The sequence below is a fragment of the Podarcis raffonei genome, chromosome 5 (assembly GCF_027172205.1).
Source record: "Podarcis raffonei isolate rPodRaf1 chromosome 5, rPodRaf1.pri, whole genome shotgun sequence".
Lineage (NCBI taxonomy): Eukaryota > Metazoa > Chordata > Lepidosauria > Squamata > Lacertidae > Podarcis > Podarcis raffonei.
Window position 1 is genome coordinate 85,103,176 of NC_070606.1, and position 24,018 is coordinate 85,127,193.

A 24,018-nucleotide genomic window follows, 5' to 3' on the forward strand; every position below is an offset into this window, starting at 1 on the left:
GGCCATATCCTCGGGAATCGTTCCATTATAGAAGGCGCATCAGCATTTTCTCCTTTTAGTAGTCGTGAATGTTTCCTTCTTTTTATTGCAGAAATCTAGCCCTTGCAGATTTAAATTTTCCCGGATTCAAACTTCACGAATGTATCCTTGAAGGATGCCAGTTCCAGGAGTCTTGAAGGATGCACAGGGCTTCTGAAATAGTTATGGTAAGCTTGTGAAATTGACATGGTCTCAAGGAAAGGGTTCGGAAGGCCTGAACTCCCTCCTCATAGCCCAGACATTCAAAACATTGCATGCTGTTTTGTGCAGTGGTCCCCAGTATTGCTGCCAGGTTTAAGCTGATAGTCAATGACTTTGCTGTGGCTACAGCGATCACCGTCCTTTAAGGAGCCGGGTAGGAATTTGCCCACCGGGCTAATTGGCATTGACCCCGTGGTTTTGCCTACCTCATAGCAATTGTCACAACTGGTTGGGCATTGGGGCAATCCTTTGTTTTGGATGGAGGGAAGGTTGTAGTCTCTGCCTGCCCCTTCAGATGCTGGGGTTTCCCTTTAAAGGATTACGGGGGGAGTGCCCATGTCCGCATGCCCAGGCGGGGCCAGGGCCGATGGCACTCCCCCAGACGGTGGTCCCTGCAGGGGTCACCTATTTGATGAACCGTATTTTTCGCTCCATAAGACGCACCTGGCCATAAGACGCACCTAGTTTTTAGAGGAGGAAAACAAGAAAAAAATATTCTGAACTAAAACAGTGGATGTATGATTTTTGGGGTTCATGCTGTGGCCACAGACATGTGATTTGACGATGAGTTTGGGGTAGCCCAATGCAAAAATCCTGAGGATCCATGTGGATCCGTGCTTTGTAACCATGTTTTTGTGCCATTGCGGCCCCACGAAACAGTGAGTGCGTGAGTTTTTTGGTGCAGGCTGTAGCCATGGACATGCTATGTGATCTGATGGTGAATTTGGGGTGACCCAATGCAAAAATCCTGAGGATCCATGGGCTTTTACCTCCCCCCTCCCAAGCAGCCTCCTTTATTGCTAACGTCCCTTATCTCGCTTCCGATCGCTTGCCAATTAGTGGCTTTGTTTCAACACCCATTTCCCTCTTTCAAAAAAAAAAAGTATGATCTGCTTTTTGCCCCTGGGCAGTTCAGCTCCAGGGACCACGCATTCGCTCCATAAGACGCACAGACATTCCCCCTTACTTTTTAGGAAGGCTCTTATGGAGCGAAAAATATGGCAAGTCTTAGGAACCCCCATCTGGATTAACCAGGTGTCACTTCTGGCAGGCGGGCCAGAAGTATTTTGATTGCCCCATGCCCAAGCCAAAGCTCTTTCATCTGTATTCAATAAAGTTGTGGCCTGTTTTGACCCAAAACCCAGCCAAATTGGTCTCTAATTTGCATGGGTTGGGGTATGGGAATCCGATGCCTGGTCCTGCAAGTAACTTGATGCCATTTACCCATATGCTAGATTTTAAAAGCTGTAATGAATTTGATGGTTTTTATTTAAAAATGTACTGTGCATGCACGCTCACATAGCATTGTTATGGCTATGCCATCTTGCCACTTGTACTTTTTCTTTTGCTCAGTTTGCAGCCAAGGCTCCGGCCATGCGGCAAGCAGATTATAAGAACTTCTGCATCGCTTGAGTGGTGAAAAGTTCCAAGGACAATGCTCTCAGGGTTAGATTACTTGGATGAGAAAGTATTGGAAGCTTGCAGAGCGCAACCCTATGCATGTTTTCTCAGAAGTCAGATTGCCTCCAGACTGTCAGTATTTTGCAGGAGGGATTCAAGAGCACAGCAGAAATATAGGTTTGCACAATTCAAGGGAGAGCTCTGTCGCCTTGGCGTAACAAATCCACTTAAAAATAAGTTAGTTGCAGTTAGGAAGATGATAGGAAAATGCACCTCAGAATGTGGAGTGAGCGGATTATTTACAGGAAGATGTGTAAATACCCTGCAATCATTTCAGGATGAATATTCATTCCCTTATAACCTCCCCACAAACAAATCACAATGAAAGCTCAGTAAAGACCAGGCTTCATCTAAGTATCAACTGACTACCATCCTTTCCTATAATTAACTGACCACTGGAGTAGTCTAACAAAGGAATGGTTTTTCAGCACTGCTGTCCTAATAGCACATATCAGAGAATCAAAGAATTGTAGAGTTGGAAGGGACAACAAGGGTCAATGCAGGAATCTTTTCCACAAGATGGGGGTCGAACCCATAACCTTGAGATTAAGAGTCTGATGCTCTACCAACTGAGCTATAGTCATACTTATTGCTGGAGTAAGAAGTGTGGGAAAGCTGATGGCAGCAGCAATAGACCAGTAAAATATAAGAGAAACACAGCAGTGCAGGTCTTATAGGGTTCCTTTTATGATGGTCATCTCTATTGCTTTAAAATGTGATAAGTCGTGCCTGGTGCATTGGGGGCCCCTTCCACTCATTCTGGTGAGCAGGACATTGGACTTCTGCCCCAAAGTACAGTATTGTTCTGATGGCATCACAACAGAAACCCCATAGAGGCAGCAAGACGCAGAATGGGCCCTGGGCTATAGTCGAGACCAGAGAGAGGGACAGCAGCTTGTCAACAGGCAAGCATTCCTATTCTCTGACGACAGACCCCCAGGTCCTGAATCTGAATTATCCTCATTTCATGCCACAGGTTGTTCATTTAATACCATGGTGGCTGCATAAGAACAAGGCTGATAAAGTGCATTATTTCACACTCCTCCTAATATCACTTCATGTTGCCATCTAGCAAGTCAGATGTTGCATTTCTAAAGCAATAGAAAGTCCCAGGAGCTCCAGCAGGGATTAAAATAAGCTTAAATAAGGAGAAAGCAAGATCTGTTGAATTTAAGAGTGAGCTGAAAGCATCCAAGCGCTGTTCTGATGACATATAAATTTATCTTTCAAAACGACTCTCTGCACAATTTTCAGAACTGGTGTTACAGAAGATACTGAAGCTTTCAAAAAATTACTTCATGTGTTAGCCATCCTGATCTTTCCTTCAAGAACGACTTATATGTACTCTAATGAACGTTCTCCCCTCTTAAAGTCACATGTCCCTTTTAAAGTGATTTATGGGTTTCCTATTTGGGTTTTTCTTCTAGTGGTGAAATGTGCACTTGAGGTATAATCACCAACCTTTTATTAACAAGGAGACAATTGAAACCTTATATGGTGGAGATGCATGTGTGCATTGACCACAAAGTTTGGTTCAGACTCCAATTTGGTGCTCCTTAAAACAACCTAACCCAGCAATTTAGAGGCTCCCTCAGGGGTCCAGATTTGCCTCATTTCCTCTGCTGCATCTCTTATAAAGAAATAAACACGAACTAATTTTTTTAAAAAAAATTGAACAAAAATGGGTGTAATTTTGAAGCATGGTAGCCCCTAGACTGCCAGATCGCAGACAAGTTGGTCCATGGGGTTTTATGTTGGAAGATGTGATTCACCCCACCCTACCCCTGGACTTAACTTTAGCTACGGCTATTTTTAGTATGGCCAAACTGGATGGAATTTGCAGGCATGGTTGCCCCTTCTGAGAGCATGAATCCTGCCAAATTTCAGAAGGATAACTGATTTCTCTACAAGGACAGCTATTACAGTTTCGGGGTGGGCGATGAGCAGACCACTTAATCTCCCCATGTGTTTTATGGACCATTGTCCTGAAAAGAGCAGATGTGATGGAGGTTGCCTCTGGATAAGAAAACTGCTGGATTTCAGGCAAATAGGTCTGGGGACTTTTAAAGCTGATTTTTGGGTAGGAAGACCAGATAATAATAATAATAATAATAATAATAATAATAATAATAATAATAATAATAATAATAAATTTATTTATACCCTGCCCTTCGCAGGAGCCCTGCGGGTTCGCGTCTCCGCTCCTCCACATGCAGCTGCTGGGTGACCTTGGGCCAGTCACACTTCTCTGAGGTCTCTCAGCCCCACTCACCTCACAGAGTGTTTGTTGTGGGGGAGGAAGGGAAAGGAGAATGTTAGCCGCTTTGAGACTCCTTAAAGGGAGTGAAAGGCGGGATATCAAATCCAAACTCTTCTTCTTCTTCTTCTTCTTCTTCCCAGCCAAGGCCAGGCTCTGGGCGGCTGACAACCAATAATAAAAACAGTTGAATGAATACAACTTAAAAACAAGATTAAAATACAACATTAAAACAATTAAAATTAAAATGCAGCCTCATCACAGGAGAAGAAAGGAAAAAGAAAGAGGGGGAGGGAATCAAATTGACTCCAAGCCAAAGGCCAGGCAGAGCAACTCTGTCTTACAGGCCCTGCGGAAAGAAATCAGATCCCGCAGGGCCCTGGTCTCATGAGACAAAGCATTCCACCAGGCCGGAGCCAGTGTTGAAAAAGCCCTGGCTCTGGTTGAGGCTAATCTAACTTCCTTAGGGCCCGGGACCACTAGGGTGTTGCTATTTATGGACCTTAAGGTCCTCCGTGGGGCATACCGGGAGAGGCGGTCCCGTAGGTACGATGCCTATGGGAAGCTCAAAAGCAGGACCTGGGTGAAACAGCACTAATCCCACTTGCCGTTCCTAGCAGGTGGTATTCAGAGGCATAATGTCTCCCACAGTGGAAACAGAACATAGTCATCATGACTAGTAACCATTGATTGCCTTTATTCTCTGTTAAAGCCATCCAAGTCTATGACAATCACAGCCTCTTGTAGGAGAAAACTCCACTGTTTGCGCACTGAGTGAACTTTATTTTTTCTGTCATGAATCTTCCAAAGTTCAGCTTCATTGGATGGCCCCAAGATTTTGTATTATAATTGAGGGAGGAAAACGTTTTTCTATCCATTTTCTCCACATCAGGCATATTATTGACAACCCCGATCACGTCCCCCACCCACGTATTGACGTTTTCTTCCTTAACCAAAAAGCATCAAAGGTTTGCTCCAACCCTTTGAGCATGATGGTTGCCATTTTCCAGCTCTACAATATCCTTCTTGAGGGGAGATGACCAGAAAGACACACAGTGTTCAAGTACCGTCTCACCATAGATTTGTATGATGGCATTCTAATATTGGCAGTTTTATTTTAAATCTCTTTGCTAATTATCCTTAACAAGAATTTTGCCCTTTTCATAGCTACCACATACATGGCCAACACATTCATCAAGCTATCCACTGACCTGGGGCATTCAGTTTTCCATTTTTCTCTGCTAGGTGACAATGATTTATTTATTTCTGGAGTCCTTATAATAAAACTATGTTTGAGCTGCTAAAAGACATATTTAGTCATTTGTGAAGAATGATGTGATAGAGGAAGATAGTCTGGCTACAGATCAGGAAACTGGGAAAAGAAATATACGGATTATTAATCATGTCTGGATGACTTACCTTTACACCTGGGATACCCCAGTATAGGATGATTGCTGGGATGTGAATAAATGTTAGGAGAGGATATATTTATTAGATAAAACAAAATTTAAAAATTCCTTCCCATAGCACCTTAGAGACCAACTAAGTTAGTTATTGGTATGAGCTTTCGTGTGCATGCACAGATACACTGAAACAGAAGTCACCAGACCCTTATATATAGTGAGAGGGTGGGGAAGGGTATTACTCAGAAGGGTGGTGGAAATGGGTGATTGGCTGACAGGTGTGGTAAACCTGTTGATGACTGTTAACAACTGCAATTGGTCTTACAGGAAAAAGCAAGGGGTGAGATGGCTAAAAATAGCTTTATCAAGTATAATGAGATAAGAATCCAATGTCTCTGTTCAGGCCAGGTCTCTCCATGGTTTTTACAATCTTGTAAAAGGTAAAGATAACATTTTCTCATCCAAAATACTTGTTGAAGAATAACACAGCAGCTTTGTTCAGGCAGGCTTAAAATGGTAATTCAGTTACGGAGACATATTTAAGTCTAGCTTAAGATGGAATCTGAGAATTGGACCTTAGACTTAGCCTCTGAAAAAGAGAATGTGCCCAGGCAGGTAAGAGAATATTTATGGCTACGCCCTCCCCCTATCACGGCACAGTGAGAGTGTCTCTCATGGTATTCTCTCTAGCAAACTTACAGGAAAACTCCATGAGCTTCAGCTCCTATCATGTGCCTATCTAGCAAGACACAAATTGTTGGTTTGGGTGCATTTTAAATATCCCACAATGATAAACAGAGTAAGTTCACACAGTCTATTTACTGGGCCTTTGTAAATCGACAGGATACTCATTCTCTCCACTGTGCAGAGAATAGCCTAGGCATTCAATGAAAATTGTTGTTTGTGTGAAAGACCCATACGTGTGATAGAGGGAAATGTCCGTGGCAGAGTATCTGAATGCTCAGGTATAAGTCAACATGGAACACCCATCTCATATGTTTACACTGAAGTGTAGGTGGGTTCCCACAGGGCAAGACACAGCGATAAAGGCAAGAACCTTTATTGAACTACATAACTGGGAAACAGGTGCAAAGCAACTGCTTATATACATTCCTGAAAGCCTGGGCCACTCCCACTCCCAGTGTGATTGGCTGTCTGAACTTCCAAGCTGCAAATTACGACTCAGAGGTCAAGGGCCAATGGCAGAGGCCTAAATCCTGAAATGTTCTGTGACTGGACATCATGTATCGAATCAGAACATAGGAGCTCAGAATCCTTAGTCCAGACTTCAGCTCAGGCAAACACAGACCACTGAATACATAACATACACCATCTACATGGCAGAGGAGGTGGAATGGATTAGTCATCTGACATGTGCAGACCCACTGAGGTGTGGAAACAGGGACACATACTTTTGATGTAGCCTACAATGCCTGACCTCCTTCATGGATCACTGCCTTACTTTCTTGGGCTCCATGATCACTGCAGATGGTGACAGCAGTCACGAAATTAAAATATGCCTGCTTCTTGGGAGAAAAGCGATGACAAACCTAGACAACATCTTAAAAAGCAGCGACATCACCTTGCCAACAAAGGTCTGTATAGTTAAAGCTATGGTTTTCCCAGTAGTGATGTATGGAAGTGAGAGCTGGACCATAATGAGGGCTGATCGCCGAAGAATGGATCCTTTTGAATTATGGTGCTGGAGAAGACTCTTGAGAGTCCCATGGACTGCAAGAAGTTCAAACCTATCCATTCTGAAGGAAATCAGCCCTGAGTGATCACTGGAAGGACAGATTGTGAAGCTGAGGCTCCAGTACCTTGGCCACCTCATGAGAAGAGAAGACTCCCTGGGAAAGACCCTGGTGTTGGGAAAGATTGAGGGCACAAGGAGAAGGGGATGACAGAGGATGTGATGGTTGGACAGTGTTCTCGAAGCTACCAACATGAGTTTGACCAAACTGCGGGAGGCAGTGGAAGACAGGAGTGCCTGGCGTGCTCTGGTCCATGGGGTCACGAAGAGTCAGACACGACTAAAAGACTAAACAACAACAACCATGCCTGACATTGGCAGCTGGCATGCCTGTGTACCTGCTGGAGCTCACATATATATAGAAGACAACAGCTAACCAGAGACACCCAATCTGATCAGTAAAGCAAAAGATGGTTGTCACTCCTCCTCCTCACTGAGAGAGCGAATGAGAGGGAAGAGGACAGAGGTGGAGGATAACTGCTGAAAAGAATAAATGGGTACCATGGCCAAGATCTCTTTCATGCCCCTCTTTATATCTCGAAGAGCGGCATTTTTACAAAAACAGCAGTGTGAAGCCAATCAAGCACTAGATCGTGTGATTGCATGTACTGCACAGACGTTCCAGAGACCTTCCTTTTGTGTCCGTGATTGATAGCAAGGCATTTGGAGGAATTTAGAGGAAAGAGCATTTATTTCATAATGTATTTTCTAAAGGGGGAAAAATGAACCATAATAGTAGGCAATCATCTGCTTGAATGGGTGGATTTACATCTTCAGTGAAAGGGCTAAAAGAAATGCCGCAAAGATGCCCATCTGTCTTTAGGTTTTGTTTTTTAAATTATTTGCCATAGATGTCAAAGGATTATTTTTTTTAAAAAAAAAAAAAGTAAACTAAGCTATGGCAAATGTGTTCCTTGCACACTGGGGTTGATTTGTAGATTTCATTTTGCCCAAACTGCATTTGAGATACAAACAATTATATTCAGTTATTACATTTTCTGAGACCTTGCATTTGAAAACAGCCTTCAGTTATCAGACCTTTTAGCTTCATAGGAGGCAATGTTGGTTTTGTTTGCTTTTGTTTGCTTTTGCTTCTGCACAAGATACAGAAAGCAAAATGTCATGTTGCCAACAGACAAGAGGTAGGGCTTATACCTCCGCACTGTGCAAGTCACTCACAGTGAGAAACCTCAGAGAACTTTGGTGATATCTACGTTTTCTATGGATGAACATATTCTTGCAGAACACTTGGGATTTGAAAAGGCCCAAAGTGAGAAGTGGAGCAACATGTTGTTGTTGGTTTTTGTACTTATAAAACACCTTTTTTTTCCTAAGCACTGTGCACATATTAAAAGATGAGGGCATCCCTGCCTACATGCTCACAATCTAATAAATAAGATGCAAAAGGAATAAGAAGGGAAGAGGAAAACGAGTATTGGAATAATTGCTCCCACACTGACCAGTGGATGGAGCCAGACTGACTTTGGCACTACAGTGGTACCTCGGGTTACATACGCTTCAGGTTACATACGCTTCAGGTTACAGACTCTGCTAACCCAGAAATAGTGCTTCAGGATGAGAACAGAAATCGTGCTCCGGCGGCGTGGCAGCAGCAGGAGGCCTCATTAGCTAGAGTGGTGCTTCAGGTTAAGAACGGTTTCAGGTTAAGTACAGACCTCCAGAATGAATTAAGTACTTAACCTGAGGTACCACTGTATGTTCTTTCTGGGAGGCAAGGGAATGCTTTCTCTGAATGTGGATCTTTTTGTAGCCGAAACAACACCATTCAGGCACAAGAAAGAGCTATCACCAGATGGGCAGCAGGTAGGGCAGAACTTCAAGGTTTGAAGGACAAAATAATTGAGGAGGAACCTCTGCAAAAACAAAACAAACTCCTCTCCATTGAGGACTGAGCCTATCCAGTAGCCACAGAATGCTCACTGACAGTGTGTGGCATACAAAACCAGGCAGAGGGGAATTGGAATGGAGGTTTTTTTGTCTTTAAAAAAATGGTTTTATTGTGTGTCAATAGTTGGTTTCCATATTGTATCAAAATTAGTCAAAGTGGTTCACTACAAGTAGTATATAATATTTTTAAAAATAACCTATTTGTCTCTGTGCATACACCAATGATTATTTATTATTCCATTTATTATTATTGCATTTACATCCCACTTCCCCCCTCCATTTGCTTACGGATACAAAACTCAACGTAAAAAAAACAAAAGTGATTTAACTGTTACCATGCAACTTAGCAAACTAAAAACAACAGCAAAACTCAAGAAGAGCAGGTAGCTAGCCAGATCATTCTGATTGGAAACATTGGATGGCTACACTGGCTGGGTCTGATGAAAGTTGCAGTCTAAATCAGGAGGTGGAGGGAAAAGGGAGCACCAGGTTTGAGAAGGCTGGTGCGGATACTCACCATCATTTCCTTGCAGGTTGAGAAGTTGCCTGATCTCATCGCGTGCTTTTCCCTTGGCTCCTAAGTGGATTGTCCCGAGGGCCAACAAAACTCCAAGTGGAGAATAGAGAATGTTCTCATTTCTCTGGGAGACAGAAAGAACCCGGGACAAATCCACTGCCAACCGTGCGGTGCTTTCAGCCACAGGTTGGGAGGTATGGCTTCTGGTGAGGTGGATTCCAGTGACAGCAAGGAGAAGGCTTGGAAGTAGAGCTCTCCTCATTGTACTGCAGAATGCTTGGTAGCTCCTTGAGCTGTTGAATTGTTGGAAAGGAGGTTTAATAATGCATAGTCAAATTGCTTCCATTCCCTTTTAGGAATTATCCTCTTCCCGCCACCCCCCAACGCAATGAAGTCTTCACTTAGATTTTGTTTCCAGAATAACCTCATACAAGAGACTGCTATTTTCAAAGTACACCCTCCCTTTTGGAAGGGGGAGGGGTGCCTTCTCAGCACTGCACATCCTTATCCAACTAGCCATTCTGCTGTCTTCAGAGGACTGGAGGAGGAAGGAAGGAATTGTAATGTATTTGCAAACACAAGACATATTACGTTTGATGTAAGCAAGTGTAAAGGGATGAGCAATGAGAAGGGGAATAAAACACCCTGTCATAACATAACATAAAGGTAAGGTACATAACATAAAGGTAAGGTAAAGGACCCCTGGGCAGTTAAGTCCAGTCAAAGGTGACTATGGGGCTGCGGCACTCATCTCGCTTCAGGCCAAGGGAGCTGGCGTTTGTCCACAGACAGCTTTCCAGGTCATGTGGCCAGCATGACTAAACCGATATTGGCGCAACAGAACACTGTGAAGGAAGCCAGAGTGCACGGAAACGTCGTTTAACTTCCCGCCACAGCAGTACCTATTTATCTATTTGTACTAGTATGCTTTTGAACTGCTAGGTTGGCAGGAGCTGAGACAGAGCAACGGGAGCTCACCCCGTTGTGGGGATTCAAACTGCCAACCTTCTGATATACACTAGTGGGGGTATGGTCACATACACAGGTCTTGGGGTTGTGGTGGATAGGAACGTAAGAAGAGCTCTGTTGGAACCGGCCAAAAGTCCATCTGCTACAGCACCCTGTTATTACAGTAGCCAGCCAGATGCCTATGGAAAGCCTACAAGCAACAAACCTCTTTCCACCTGTGTTACCTTTGTACAGTAGGCTGCTTTCAACACCCAATCACCCACTCTATCCAAAGAGGCAAGAGGCATTGGCAGAGTTCAAGGACCTGTTCCAGCCAGGCAAAAATGCTTGGGGTCCGAAGCAGGACCAGCGAGAGCTGTGGCTTGCGGAGCGTTCCAGGTAAGAGAGGCCTGGAGGGGAGCATTTGGCCTCTGGGTCTGAGGTTCTCAACCCCTGTTCTAAACTACATAGGACTTCCTTATGAGTAAACTGCAGGCTTGTTTAAGCCTCTTACTATTAGATTCCTGGTAAGTCCCCTTATATCCCTCTTAAAAGAATGAACAACCCACAATCTTGTTTAAAGTATGTAAAAGAAGTTTACTCACATCATCAGTTCACAGTTGGATCCCTGAAGGCAGACTTAGTTACAAAGTATATACATGTGGGTCTATCCAATATGGAGATAGTCCCTTTCTCCTCTGAAAGCCAACAGAGCATCTCTAGCCATAAAGCTGCTGGTCCAACGAAGGAGGAAGTCAAAGAGAGAGAGCTGGCTGCGTGCCTTGTCCTTTTTGTTACCTGGACAGGTAAGGTCACGCCCACGTCTAGTCACATGCAAGAGGAACTTCCTCTTCCGTCTCAGCCCAGGAGGAAACAGGAAGTTCCGACTGGCTGAATCAAACATCCCCCTGCATGTCCACTCTAGGAAAACAAGGAATGTTGTATTTGACTGCTACTTATGTATCACATCCCACATAAACTCATTTAGAACTGGTCTTTTAAGATTCCGCTCAGTGGACAATATTCGGTTCCAAAGGAACAGCCACCTTCTTTCCACAAATGCAGTTTCTCTGACAAAGTAAAGCTTTCTTTCCCTTATGCTCTATCACCAGCGCATTTATCGCACCCATAAATCAAAGATCCATTTGAAAGGCAGAGCGAATACAGACTCCTACGCCATGTTAAAAAGGTGATGGAGACATTTTCATATCCTCATGCAGGGACGATGTCTGCAGTCGCTAGCCGCCAGCAATATTTATTCTGAATGGCCATTTAAGACACTCCCAACATAACTTAATTTTCTTTTCCACTGATGGAAATTACCGTGCTGGATTTCCTGGCATCAATGATCAGCAGTGCTGTTTTGCCACTGATAATTAATGGTTTCGTGGTAAATAATGGATGCAGCTGCAGAGCCATTTGGCACATCCGTAATGTGAGGTCTGCTTCCCGGCGTTAATGAAACTGACATCCCAGCATAACCTGTGTTTAGGGTCAGTCAAGCTGTTTGGGGAATAGGCGAGTGGGCAGATGAAGAAGAAGAAGAAGAAGAGGAGGAAGAAGAAGAAGAAGAAGAAGAAGAAGAAGAAGAAGAGGAGGAGGGGGAAGAAGACAGCCCTCTTGTAGCATTGATCAGTTGTATAATGAAAGTGCGTGTTATGCAGGGTGGAGAAGAGCTATACTAGGACTGAAATACGTACATTTGCACTTGAAAATTCTCCTCTGAACGTTGGCAGGGGGTGATGGAGAAGGGGAGAAGAAGAAGAGGAGGAGGAGGAGAAGGAGGAGTTTGGATTTGATATCCCACTTTATCACTACCCTAAAGAGTCTCAAAGCAGCTAACATTCTCCTTTCCCTTCCTCCCCCACAACAAACACTCTGTGAGGTGAGTGGGGCTGAGAGACTTCAGAGAAGTGTGAGTAGCCCAAGGTCACCCAGCAGCTGCATGTGGAGGAGCGGAGACGCGAACCCAGTTCACCAGATTGCAAGACTACCGCTCTTAACCACTACACCACACTGGCTTTGGGTACAGTTTGGAGTAAAGTGGCAGGAGAGGAGAGGGTGAAGCACACAACATAGTGTCACATTTTTTCCTTTAAGGCTGTCTCCCAAATATTTTCTTTAAGCCATGCCACTGGGCAGAGTATTAATATTTATTTATTGCATCTATATCCCACTTTTCCTCCAAGGAGCTCAAGATGGTGCACATGGTTCCAACCTCTCTTCATTTAATCCCCACGACAACCCTGCGAGGTAGGTTAGGCCAGGAGGCTGATCCAAGGATACCAGATGAGCTTCATGGCTGAGAGGGGATTTGAACCCTGGTCTCCCAGGTCCTAGCCCAATGCTTTAACCACTAAACCACACTAGCTCTCTTTACAGGTTTCTTTATCAATACAAAACTTTAATATCCTGTCCATCCTCCAATTTGGGGGGTGGCTAACAGCACCATTTTTTTTATAAAAAAAAAAACAGCTAGCCAAATTAAAACAATGTTTGCAATGTTTGCCTTGGCCCTGAGAGTTCTCCCGTATCTTTAAGTATGGCAAACAAGGAGAAAATAATTGCCAGCTGTGGTTTTTCCCATCTGACATATCTAATCAATTCTCGAATCTGTTTTTCTTCTTCTCTGCACAATTAAAGTTGCAAAGTCCTGCAATCCATAAGGCAGGTATGGGGAACCTTCAGCCCTCCAGATGTTGCTGAACTACAACTTACATCATCCATGGCAACATCTGGAGGGCCGCCGGATAATCAAACACACCGCAAAGCAGAAACAAATGAGGATCCAACAAGTGCAGGAAACTGGTTTATTGGCCCAAAATCGTAACACATTTTGAGCAATGCCAGCTGCCCCAGCAAGTGTAAGGAGCTCGTTTTGGAGCTAGTCTTACAGTTCAAAACATATTGGGAATAATGCTTTATACTGGTTGGGTCAATAAGCCAGTTTCCTAAACCTGTGGGAGGTTTTCATTGTTCCTCGTACTCACTTTACAGCAGGGACAGGGAAGCTGAGGCCCCCCAGATGTTGTTGGATTTCAACTCCCCATCAGCCCTGACTTCTGACCATGCTGGCTGGGGTTGATGGAGTCTCCCAGCCTTTGGAAGGCTAGCCCTTCTCCACAAGCCAAAAGAGAAGGCAAAGTCCATTACAGACCAAGTGAAGGTGCGTCTTATGGTCTGGTGCGTCTTATAGAGCGAAAAATACAGTAGTTCAGTCCCTGCTTTGCTTCTTCATATTTCAGTACTGGGGAAGCCGTGTAGATGCCTCCAGCAGAGCTACCATAGGCAGGATATTTCAACACGAGCTGGAACAACATCATTACTTATTTAGAAATGGACTCGTGTGAACTCTTCAGGAGCGGGATCACTTTCTGCTGCAAACTTAGTGCAAAGAGCAAAGCAGAAATACTCCCTGTAACCACGGTGAAAGAAAGGAAAATGACATGGCAACGAAAGGTAGGGCTTATAAGTCACTTGAGCTTTGCATTCATAGCTGCCACTATTGTGCCATCTTTCCCCTCCACTTTTTAATGACTTTATCAGTGCATATAAAAGGCACGTACCTGGAAAACGGCAGCATAATATTCACCATTCAGCGATTTGCAGGTCTGTGCATCCAGCGTAGGCTGTCGAGTAATGCAAAGATCGAGGAGAAGGCCAAGGGCGTTTACATGGCAACATTTATTGGGAAAAGCCGCTTGATTAATGAGGCGGGCACGTAACAGGTGGTCGCCGAATGTGTTATGAAAGGCTGCTTTTCTTCCCAAAGTGCTGCACTGTTAGATAAACCAAGCAGCTCGCTTTGCAAGAGGCTTGAACATCAGGCCGTTTGTAAGCGTTCTAGCAGAATGGAAACGACGACCGCGAATCTCACGAGGAGCCCCAGAATCCAGTCCAATTTGTTGCTGCTTTACCTTGGGTGTTATTGGCCGGAAAAGTTATTTATACAAATTGCTCCCCTAGTGAACGCTGGGACATAAATGGTCATATCCACCTGTCCAGTGAGCGCTGGGCTAGCTGAATGGTTTAATTGTGTATATCCTTACGGACACGTGCATAGATACATTTTGAAACGGGCAGAAATGATGCAGGGGTGTTTAAGAAGGAAAGTCTACATGTAGCAATTGGCCAGAGTCCTTGAGCATAAGTTTGAGACAGCATTCAGCATTGGAATCTACCGTATTTTTCACTCCATACCGTATTTTTCGCTCCAGCGGGAGTTGGCGCTACGCTCTCTGGGCTTCAGGCTGCTATCCGCAAGGCTTCGGAGCCCGGTGGGAACTCCCGCCGTGCTCTGAAGGCTTGCGGATAGCTGCCTGAAGCCTGGAGAGTGAGAGGGGTCGGTGCGCACCGACCCCTCTCGTTCTCCAGGCTTCAGCGAAAGCCTGCATTCGCTCTATAGAACGCACACACATTCCCCCTTCATTTTTGGAGGGGGAAAAGTGTGTCCTATAAAGTGAAAAATACGGGATTTTTACTGAAAGCACTCAGTCCTGGTTTGAACAGAGCATATGCAGAATGACGGGTGGAGGCCTTAATGAAATGCAGAAGTCTTATTCCAAGTCCAGGGCCAGTATCTGGTTTCAGGAGGGCCTGGCCAAAGTGCTCTCAGTGGACTTCCCCAGTGGGCCCTTCTAGAGGATGCAGAGTTCTCCCCACGGTGGTGTTGGGCTTACCAGATAGCAAGCAGAAATATGAATAATCGATTGATTGGGAAACTGAAATTGACATATTTCCCCATCCCTAATCAGTGCTGTGCCTACTTAACATTGTTTTGTCCTTTTGCTGTTGCCACCAAAGTTTGTTAGCAAACCCTCCACCCCCAAAAAAGACTTAGGGGCTGATCAGGTCCCCAGGATGGGGGTTCGCCGCTCCTGCCCTATTTGGAAATTGGACTGGGCAAAAACAAACGATCGTGTGAAATCAACCTCACCTAGAGGAGCAATAACTTTGGATTTCTGAACCTTTGTTTTCAGAATGGTTAAATATTCATTACATGAGCAGAGGGCTGCATAAATATCTTTAATGAATTGCTATTAAGACAATCTTCTTCAATAAAGGAAATGGCTTCCAGTTCTTGTCTGCTTTTTCTCAAGTACATAAACAAATCACAAGTACATGGCAGGCAGAAGATTCAGGCCTGCAGTGCTGACATTTTTTCATCATTTTTTTTTTGCTTCATCTCAAAAAGCAGACAAACCTTTAATCCATAATAAATGTAAGAAAAGAAGCAAAACTTATATTCTGACTGTACAACACAAATGCACTTTTTCATTCTGAATTCGGATTTTGAAGCTTCTGGTCGTCCTTTGATTTGGTTAACTGTTCCTCAAACCATTTTTCTTCTAGGGTCTAGCAATGCTGTGCAAAAGCTTGCTCTAGCAAAGGAAAAGAAATATTGAGAATGAAGTGAATAGGTTTGTACAACACAAAGACTCCTTGTTTCCACTTAGGTGAAGCATAGTCAAGTTTATTTAATTTATACAACTTCTATCCAGTGTTAGTCATGCTCAGAACAGATCCATTGGTTCCATTGTGTCAGGGGACTGCCATCGGAACAGGGGAGGGAGGCGGGGGGCCGTTGGGATTTAGAGACTCTCTGAAACTCCTGAGGAGCAGTTCCTCTTCCAGCAATGGGAAAAGCCACACCTCCAGTGGAGAAAAAAGGGAAGGGGCCAGCCAAGCGAGGAGAGGGCTCGAGGATGCTGCTGTGAACCCCAGCGCCTCACCTCGCCAGGCTGGCCAGGAGGGATGCACACCACTTCCGTCACCCAGCTTGCACAGAGGGGTGAAACGTAAGGAGGGGAGGAAGAGGCTTGGGGTGCCGAAGTTCTTATGTTGGGGGAGAAGCCGGAAGGGGCCACTCCCAGATTCTGCAAGTGACTGAGACGGACATGAACTTGGTAGATCTGCACTGTAAATAGTTTGCACAATTGGTCTCCGGCCATAATAAATTATCTATCTATCTATCTATCTATCTATCTATCTATCTATCTAGTTTGCACAATAAAACCTGTAAAAGAGGTCGGAGTCCTGCCTGGTTACTCACGAGCAACCACCATCAGCATCTGACACATTGGTTCCATTGATTCTCCATTCTTCAAAGCCCCAACCAGAAAAAGGTGACTTTACCTTAGGAACACAGGAAGCTGCCTTGTACCCCCGTCAGACCATCGGTCCATCTAGCTCAGTATTGTCTGCACTGACTGGCAGTGTCTCCTCAGGGTTTCAGGTCAGGAACTCTCCCAGCCCAACCTGAAGATGCCAGGAATTGAACGAGGGACCTGCTCTATCACTGAGCCATGGCCCTAGTGAGGATGTCTGGCTACATCCCTTCAGAGGCCCCATTATCAAGCAAATGTAGACCAATAATAAGCATGCAGTGGAGAGAGCAAAACCACACAAATGATCAAGGATGCATTAAGATATTAAAGGGAGAGGGGAACCAGAAAGGCTTTTAAAAACAAAAAACCTGTAGAATTAGTTTATAGCTAATTCTTTTGGTGAAGTTTAAAGAACTGGGGCAGAGACAAGGAGGAGAAGGTGATCTGGGTCAACTGTTTCCATCCAATTTGTGAGACAGAAGCAAGGGTTTTGCAAAAAAAGCATTGTAATATGATATATTATAACTTAACAAAATGTAATATCAATGTACTGGAGCCGAGATTATGTACAATGTATTATTTATTGGGTGTAACAGGCAAAGTTATTTTTAAAAGAGAACAGGACATTCTGTGACTGCACAGGACACAAGCTGTGTACTCCGAACCAGTGCTATTTTTCTGGAAAAAGAGGTGCTGGAACTCACCATGAACACCTCCTTTGTTCCCTTATAATAGCAATGGTGCCCACCTGAGAGGTACTGGAACTGAGTTACGACTGAAAATAGCCCCGCTCTTAACAACAGGGGGAGGGCATCTCAGCTAAGCTTAACACCCCTGGCAGATCCTCTGGCATTTCACAGGGACACACTCCAGTGTATGAGTGGGAGGGGCAGCGATCAAAGTCCAGCGGCATAGCTTGCATGACAAGGTTGACACAATCCATATGCAAGCGGAAAACCGGGACTGGTAGATGGCTCCAGGTGACAAAAGCAGGCAAACAAGCCATAGACCACTGGTCCTGCTAGCTAGGGATCATGGGAGTTGTAGGCCAAAAATATCTGGAGGGCCGAGTTTGAGGAAGCCTGCCATAGACTATAAAGCAAGTCAAATACATTCTCTCTCTCTCTCTCTCTCTCTCTCTCACACACACACACACACACACACACACACACACACGGAGGGAGGGAGGGAGTTTATATGGTTAAGGAATTCGGCATTAACAGGGGATGTTGGCTCCATTTGACAGATGAGGAAGACCAAGGTCCAGCAAGAAGTCGAGCACTCTAACCATTACACAACACTGTGTCTCACTTTTCAGTTTTCAGTTCCATGGCAAAGCAATTGCATAGCAAACAGTGGGGGCTTCCTTGGTGGACAAATCCAGGATTTCCAAGGGAATTTTGTTGTTCCCTATCTTTTATCTAGGGAAGCTCTCTCACACGCAGGGTCTGTAGACTTTCTTTAGAGGAATTACCTACCCAACCCCTTTATCATCTCAGAAGCTGTCTTTAGACTCTTTCCCCTGCCTCCTTCTCAACGGGCCAACGCTTGCCTCATGTCATCACCAGGTGGCATCCTTCATACCTACCTCCTTTTTTTGAAGCAAAGCTTGATTCATTTTCCTTTCAACTTCCCTTGCTTTCTCTCGTTTGTTATCCTGCCTCTGTTGCACATTTCCTCATGCAGCTGCCTTGATTTTTTTTCACGGTCCAGAATTTCTTTGGGGAATAAGTTCTTTTCATCAAATGCAGCTTTCAGGGCTACAGGACGAAAATAAAGAAAATTAATAAATAACCCCATTACAACTGGACCGGTTCATCTTTATTTTGAGAGAGAGAGAGAGGAAGAGAGAAGACTTGTGGTGAATATGAAAATGAATGAGAGGAAGAAAGCAATACAAAACACAGCCTATTTATTGGTAAGTCGTCATCCTATAGCAATTAAGAAACAAAAATCCTTTTTGCTTTAACATGTTTTGTTAAGGGCTTTCTGTGTTCACATAAGCTCCAAAATGCTGGGGAATGACAGCTGTTAAGTTGTACGTATCCAGCTGGCAAATAATACCACTCATATAAAATTCCATTCATGTAGAATTAAAGGTAAAAAAGAGGGGGAAGGACCTCTGGAGGGTTAAGTCCAGTCAAAGGCGACTATGGGGTTGTGGTGCTCATCTTGGCTTCAGGCCAAGGGATCCGGCGTTTGTCCACAGACAGCTTTCTGGGTCATATGGCCAGCATGACTAAACCATTTCTGGTGCACGGAGGACTGTGATGAGTGCCAGAGCACACGGAAATGCCATTTACCTTCCCGCAGTAGTGGTACCTACTTATGTACTTGCCCTGGTGTGCTTTCGAACTGCTAGCTTGGCAGAAGCTGGGACAGAGCAACAGGAGCTCGCCCCACTGCATGGATTCGAACCGCCGACCTTCCGATCAGCAAGCAAAAGTGGCTCAGTGGTTTAGACCACAGCGCCACCCGCTTCCTTGTAGAATTACTAGGAGCCTTGCCACAGCTCACTTCACTCACCAACCCTGCCAACCCCTTTGTCAATCTCCATCCCCTTTTAAAAGAGTGGGGAGATGCTTTGCAGAACAGTTTGCTAAAGTGCTTTGTGAAGCATCTCTCCCTCCCGAGTTAAACACCTGCAACCAGCACTGCTTCCTTGATCTCCTGCCTGCTGTTGGCCCACCCACTGGAGGCCACACAAACCACAGACCTAGATTTCTGTGTATGTGAATAAGAAGGTGGCTGCAGCTGAACCATAACTTCAGCTACATAGGCTTCCATGTGCCTATTCAAGTGAGCAGACAAATCCAGGACTTAGGATTCACCACTGACTCCAAAATTATATTGTCCAGTTGGTGCATGAAAGAGCTTCATCTCAGAGGCTGTATTCTTCCCCACTTGAATATTCCACTCACCCCCATCCATTTTAAGGGTGAGGAGAAGGGCTCAAACTGCATAGTAATATGACTTCCAAAGCAAACATTGAGGTTTACACATTTTTATGACAATGAGAGATTGATCACCCTGGATACCAAAACAAAAACCTTCTGAATCTTTAATGGTTGCAAACTCCTTACTGAAAGTTAACATGAAAGCTTATTTAGTCTCAGTTAGCTTATTTAGTGCCTAAAACAGGAGTTTCAGGAGGATTAATGAGAAAAATTCTGAAGTGCTTCATATAAATTTAATAATAGCGTTTTGTATCCAAAGCTCCTGGGGAGCAGGGAAAGATCCAAAACTCTGGCAAGATTAACGACAGCAAAGAAAAATCAGCATTTTGCCAACTGAGATCATGCACCTGGCTAGTCAAAAAAGCTCTTTGGGAATTGATCCAGCCTCCAAAAGGATTATATTGTAATTTTTTTAATTGCTTTTTGGAGCCATGTGGGGGCTGTCATTGGGCTGTGCTGAATCATCAGCATAAACTCCCATTTAATTCTCTCCTTTCCCCCCCCCCCTCGGGGGCTTTCCATCTAATTCTCTGTTGCCTCTTCTTATCTAGCTGGAAGATATATTTTTCCCTCTATCAAGTCAGGAGTGCTGATGCTGAGATATGAAAATAGCCTTTCTCCTGCACCAGCTCCATTCACTGTTATAGCCTACAAATGATCTGAGGAAGCCTTTGGTGAAGAATCTGCTGTCATGAAGGCAGTCCTTTCTGAGCAGCACTATGCTAAACACTTCTTCTGATGTCCCCACAACTCTTCTCCATCAATCAACAAAGGGGTAGGAAACCTTTTACAGCCCAAGAACCACATTTTTTTCTGAGCAACCTTCCAGGGAGCCACTTTCCAGTGGTGGGTATAGCTAGAGACAAAGGTGAGTAGACCAATGAATACAAAATTTACCTTTGTACAGTAGGCTAAGGAGCAGGTGGGGCTTGTCAACCTAGGAAGGCAGCCCATCCAGGAGAAGGAAAACTCTGATCCTATCCCTCTGCTGCCTTGAGAGACATATTCAGGAGAAGAAAGGACTAAGGTGTAGACCCTACACAAATCCAGGGTGGAGTGCCTAAGACGGTTGAATAGTGGCATGTACGCCATTGTTTAATGGCGGATTCCCTCCGAGCTCCGGAGGGAATCGGCTCCGTAGCGTCTGGGTCTGGCCGCTGCGGCGAAGCGGAGACCCTTAAAATCACAGGCGCGGATGCCTGTGAACACAGAGACTCGGCGGGCACCATTTGCGCCCCCCCAATCCGCGACGGAGCCTTTTTAAAGGCTTCGGAACGGAGGCAGGGTGAGGCGTGGTGCTGAGAGTACTCCCTCGCCTACGGAGTGAAGCCGCAAGCCATTGACAGAGAGCGCCAACTTCTTCCAAGACCGATTGGACTCTAAAATATAAACCCGTGAGTAATACGGAGATTGGAACCTTAAAAAATTTTTAATTTTGGATTTGGAACGAGCGGGAAGGGGCTAAAAAGGAAGTTCACCCCCCCCTCTTTGTAAACAACTTAAAGCAAAGGACTGGGCAGCTAAGGTCGAGAGAATCTGTTTCTTGTTTTTTAATGAAAGATCCTGACTTCACGGTTTTGACATTATAAGAAGATTTACTGGAGGATAAAAAGAATTTTGGGAGCTGAAATTTCACCCCCCCCCCCGAGACCCGGGAACGTCCTATGAGAAAGCCTGTTGCATTGAAGATTTTGACAGCTGTCAAGTGAGCTGTTAGTCAGCTAGTTGTCAGCTGGAAAAAGAGAACATTGTTTCTGCTGTTTTTGCTGGTTTATTTGGTATAACTTGTTGAAAATAAGGTGGGCTGATACAAAATAACTGGACTTTTGGTTTTGAGCTGAAAGGAACATTAAGGAACTAAAATCCCCCTAGAGGGGTAATAGGGACACTACATCACAAAAATGGCTGGAGTATGTAAAATCCAAGCAGAATTGGACAGAGCACTCGTTCTCTTGGGAAACTTGCAAGATGAATACAATGCTTTGTCTACAAAGGTATCACTACTACACTGGACAGTAAACAACAGTTTTGAGCCTGATAAGGACTTGAAACAGGAAGCCTATTCAACTGAACAAATAAATGAAACTGAAAGTGCAGATACGATGGAGCAATATGTTGTTTTTGAAGAAAATGAAGGAGGAGCAGGAGATCTGCAGGAGTCAAAGGAGAGTTACAATATGAGGCCTGACATGATGATAAAAAAGGACAATAAAAACTGGATGTGGAAAGCCTGGTCTGAATGGGAGTTTGGAAAGTGGAGAGATCCCTTTTGGAGGAGATCTGAAGACCTGAGGATTACAAATTGGTTGAAGGTGAAAGCTGGAGCTTTGGGGACATCTGGATTTGAAAGAAATTTGAAACAAGAGTTGGAGCACCCCATTGGCTTTGCTTTTAAGTATGGAGGACTGGCTGGAAGCAACATGGATTCTGTTGGGCCGGAGCCCCTCCGAGATTTGGGGCTTAACATCAAGGACTATCAAAGAGACCGGCAGAAAGGAACTGAGAGAGATATAAGGGCCTCGGACGTGAGATCTCCAGGCTAAATAAATAACATAAAGACTGATGGATATTGGTTGGGGACTGGAACCGGGAAAAGGGTGGGTGGAGGTTGGGAATCCAAAGGGTACATAAGGATAATTTGCTTTTTATATTTTGTTAGTGGTAAGGAAATTGGGTAAATCGTGGAAGGGAAATTTTGGTCGACTTTAGGAAAAAGGTTTAAGAATAATTAATGAGGTATAAGTATTGATGTGTGATTTTAATAAGGTAAAATTGGTTTTTTCTTTTTAAATTAATTGAAAATAAGGCTGTTAAAAATAAATTGAGGAAATGGAAAAAAGAAGTAAAGTAAAACAATAGTATGTTATAACAAATGTTTAAGTTAAGGTAAAGAAATATGTTAAGGACTTGCTGAACTGACAATTTAAATTGGAATACAAGAAGGGGAGGTGTGAGGAGGTCTGAGAAATAAGGTTAAGAATAATAAGTATCAGAAACTTTATGTGTTTTTTCTAATTTTTTGTTTAGTTTTGAATATTATGTATTTTTGTGTTTTTTTTCTTTGTTGCTTTGTTTATTTTTTGTTTTTGTTTGTTGTGTGTTTCTTGAAAATGCCAATAAATATTTAATAAAAAAAATAAAATAAAAAAAAAGAATAGTGGCATGTACACCTCCTTTCAGCAACTCCTACAGCCAAGCTGGTACCAAACATATTTCTCAACTTTCCTATGGACCACGTAAGCAAACAACTCAGGATGTCCAGACACACTGCCCAGGCTTGCGCCCTGAGGAGGTCACTTCAGAGCTGCTAACACAGCAGTTTGACTTCCGCCCCAGAACTGCACTCCATTGTCTCTCAAGATGGAGAGATGCCAGCAAGGAAAGTTGGCTAGTTTCTGCACACTCTAATGCACCCGTCTTTTTCTTCCATCCAGGCAAGCAGGAAACATTATCAGAATTCAAGAACACTCATCAAGGGCTGATGGAGTGGCTTAGAAGTGTGTGTGACCTGGCTTGGAGTGCCACCTTCAGCCCTCAGACCTGTGGTTGCCCATCCTTGAGGGTACTTGTGTTGAGAAATCACGTTCAAAAATTATCCAAGGGGAGAGAGAGAGAAATAAGTGGAATTCTTCTGGGTGCAGTGGAAGGGCCTTTTGTCAACAATTATTTTATTTTTTTTAAGTGATGTTTGCTGTTAAAGAATTCAGTGTGGGCAGATGTTCGCTTGTTTTTGAGTAAAAAGAATGGACTTCCCTTAAAAACTAGCTAGAAGAAGGGAGGGAGGGTAAGAAACCAGGAACAGGTGTGATGCCGTTGTTTTGTGGAAGGGAAGACACAGGCTCAGAAAGGATCTTGGGCAGCAAGCCTAGGGAAAGCACCACTTCAGCCTGTGCAGATCTGCGGTGGGTCAGGCTGACCAGTACTGGGCTCAATGGAATCTGGATAAAGCAATTCATCAAGCCCCTTTGTGTTCATGCAAAAGACCTCCAGTAATCAGCTACCAACAGCGGTGGCGCTGTGGGTAAAACCTCAGTGCCTAGGGCTTGCTGGTCGCATGGTCGGCGGTTCGAATCCCTGCGGCGGGGTGAGCTCCCGTCTTCGGTCCCAGCTCCTGCCCACCTAGCAGTTCGAAAGCACCCCTAAAAGTGCAAGTAGATAAATAGGTACCGCTTTCTAGTGGGAAGGTAAATGGCGTTTCCGTGCGCTGCGCTGGTGCTGGCTCGGCAGAGCAGCTTCGTCACACTGGCCACGTGACCCGGAAGTGTCTCCGGACAGCGCTGGCCCTCGGCCTCTTAGATGGCGCACAACCCTAGAGTCGGACACGACTGGCCCGTACGGGCAGGGGTACCTTTACCTTTAATCAGCTACCAACAGCAAGAGGCAGCTCTCTCCCGCCACTCCTACTTGGGGGCTGCCCATGAACTGGAGCTCCTTCCTGGAGACTTTTGCTCTGGCCAGCAAAATGGC

General features: G+C 44.5%; 2 protein-coding genes across 3 annotated transcripts in view; both read right to left on the bottom strand.

Moving 5' to 3' along the window:
• Positions 1–14,489, bottom strand: part of SERPINI2 (serpin family I member 2) — a 38,115-nt gene extending 23,626 nt beyond the window's left edge. Inside the window, exons 1-2 of the mRNA XM_053390448.1 lie at positions 14,054–14,489; positions 9,540–9,832 (exon numbers count right to left, since the gene is read on the bottom strand). Coding sequence (XP_053246423.1) covers positions 9,540–9,832; positions 14,054–14,082 — 322 coding nt within the window. The 5' untranslated portion in view covers positions 14,083–14,489. The remainder of the gene's footprint in view (positions 1–9,539; positions 9,833–14,053) is intronic.
• Positions 14,490–15,498: 1,009 nt separating this feature from the next.
• Positions 15,499–24,018, bottom strand: part of WDR49 (WD repeat domain 49) — a 95,513-nt gene continuing 86,993 nt past the window's right edge. Inside the window, exons 18-19 of one of the 2 annotated variants that reach the window (XM_053390449.1) lie at positions 18,183–18,354; positions 15,499–15,868 (exon numbers count right to left, since the gene is read on the bottom strand). In XM_053390449.1, the coding sequence (XP_053246424.1) occupies positions 18,209–18,354 (146 nt within the window). In that variant the 3' untranslated portion in view covers positions 15,499–15,868; positions 18,183–18,208. Of the gene's footprint in view, positions 15,869–18,178; positions 18,355–24,018 lie in introns of both variants that reach the window. The other variant, XM_053390450.1, reaches the window with a different exon arrangement.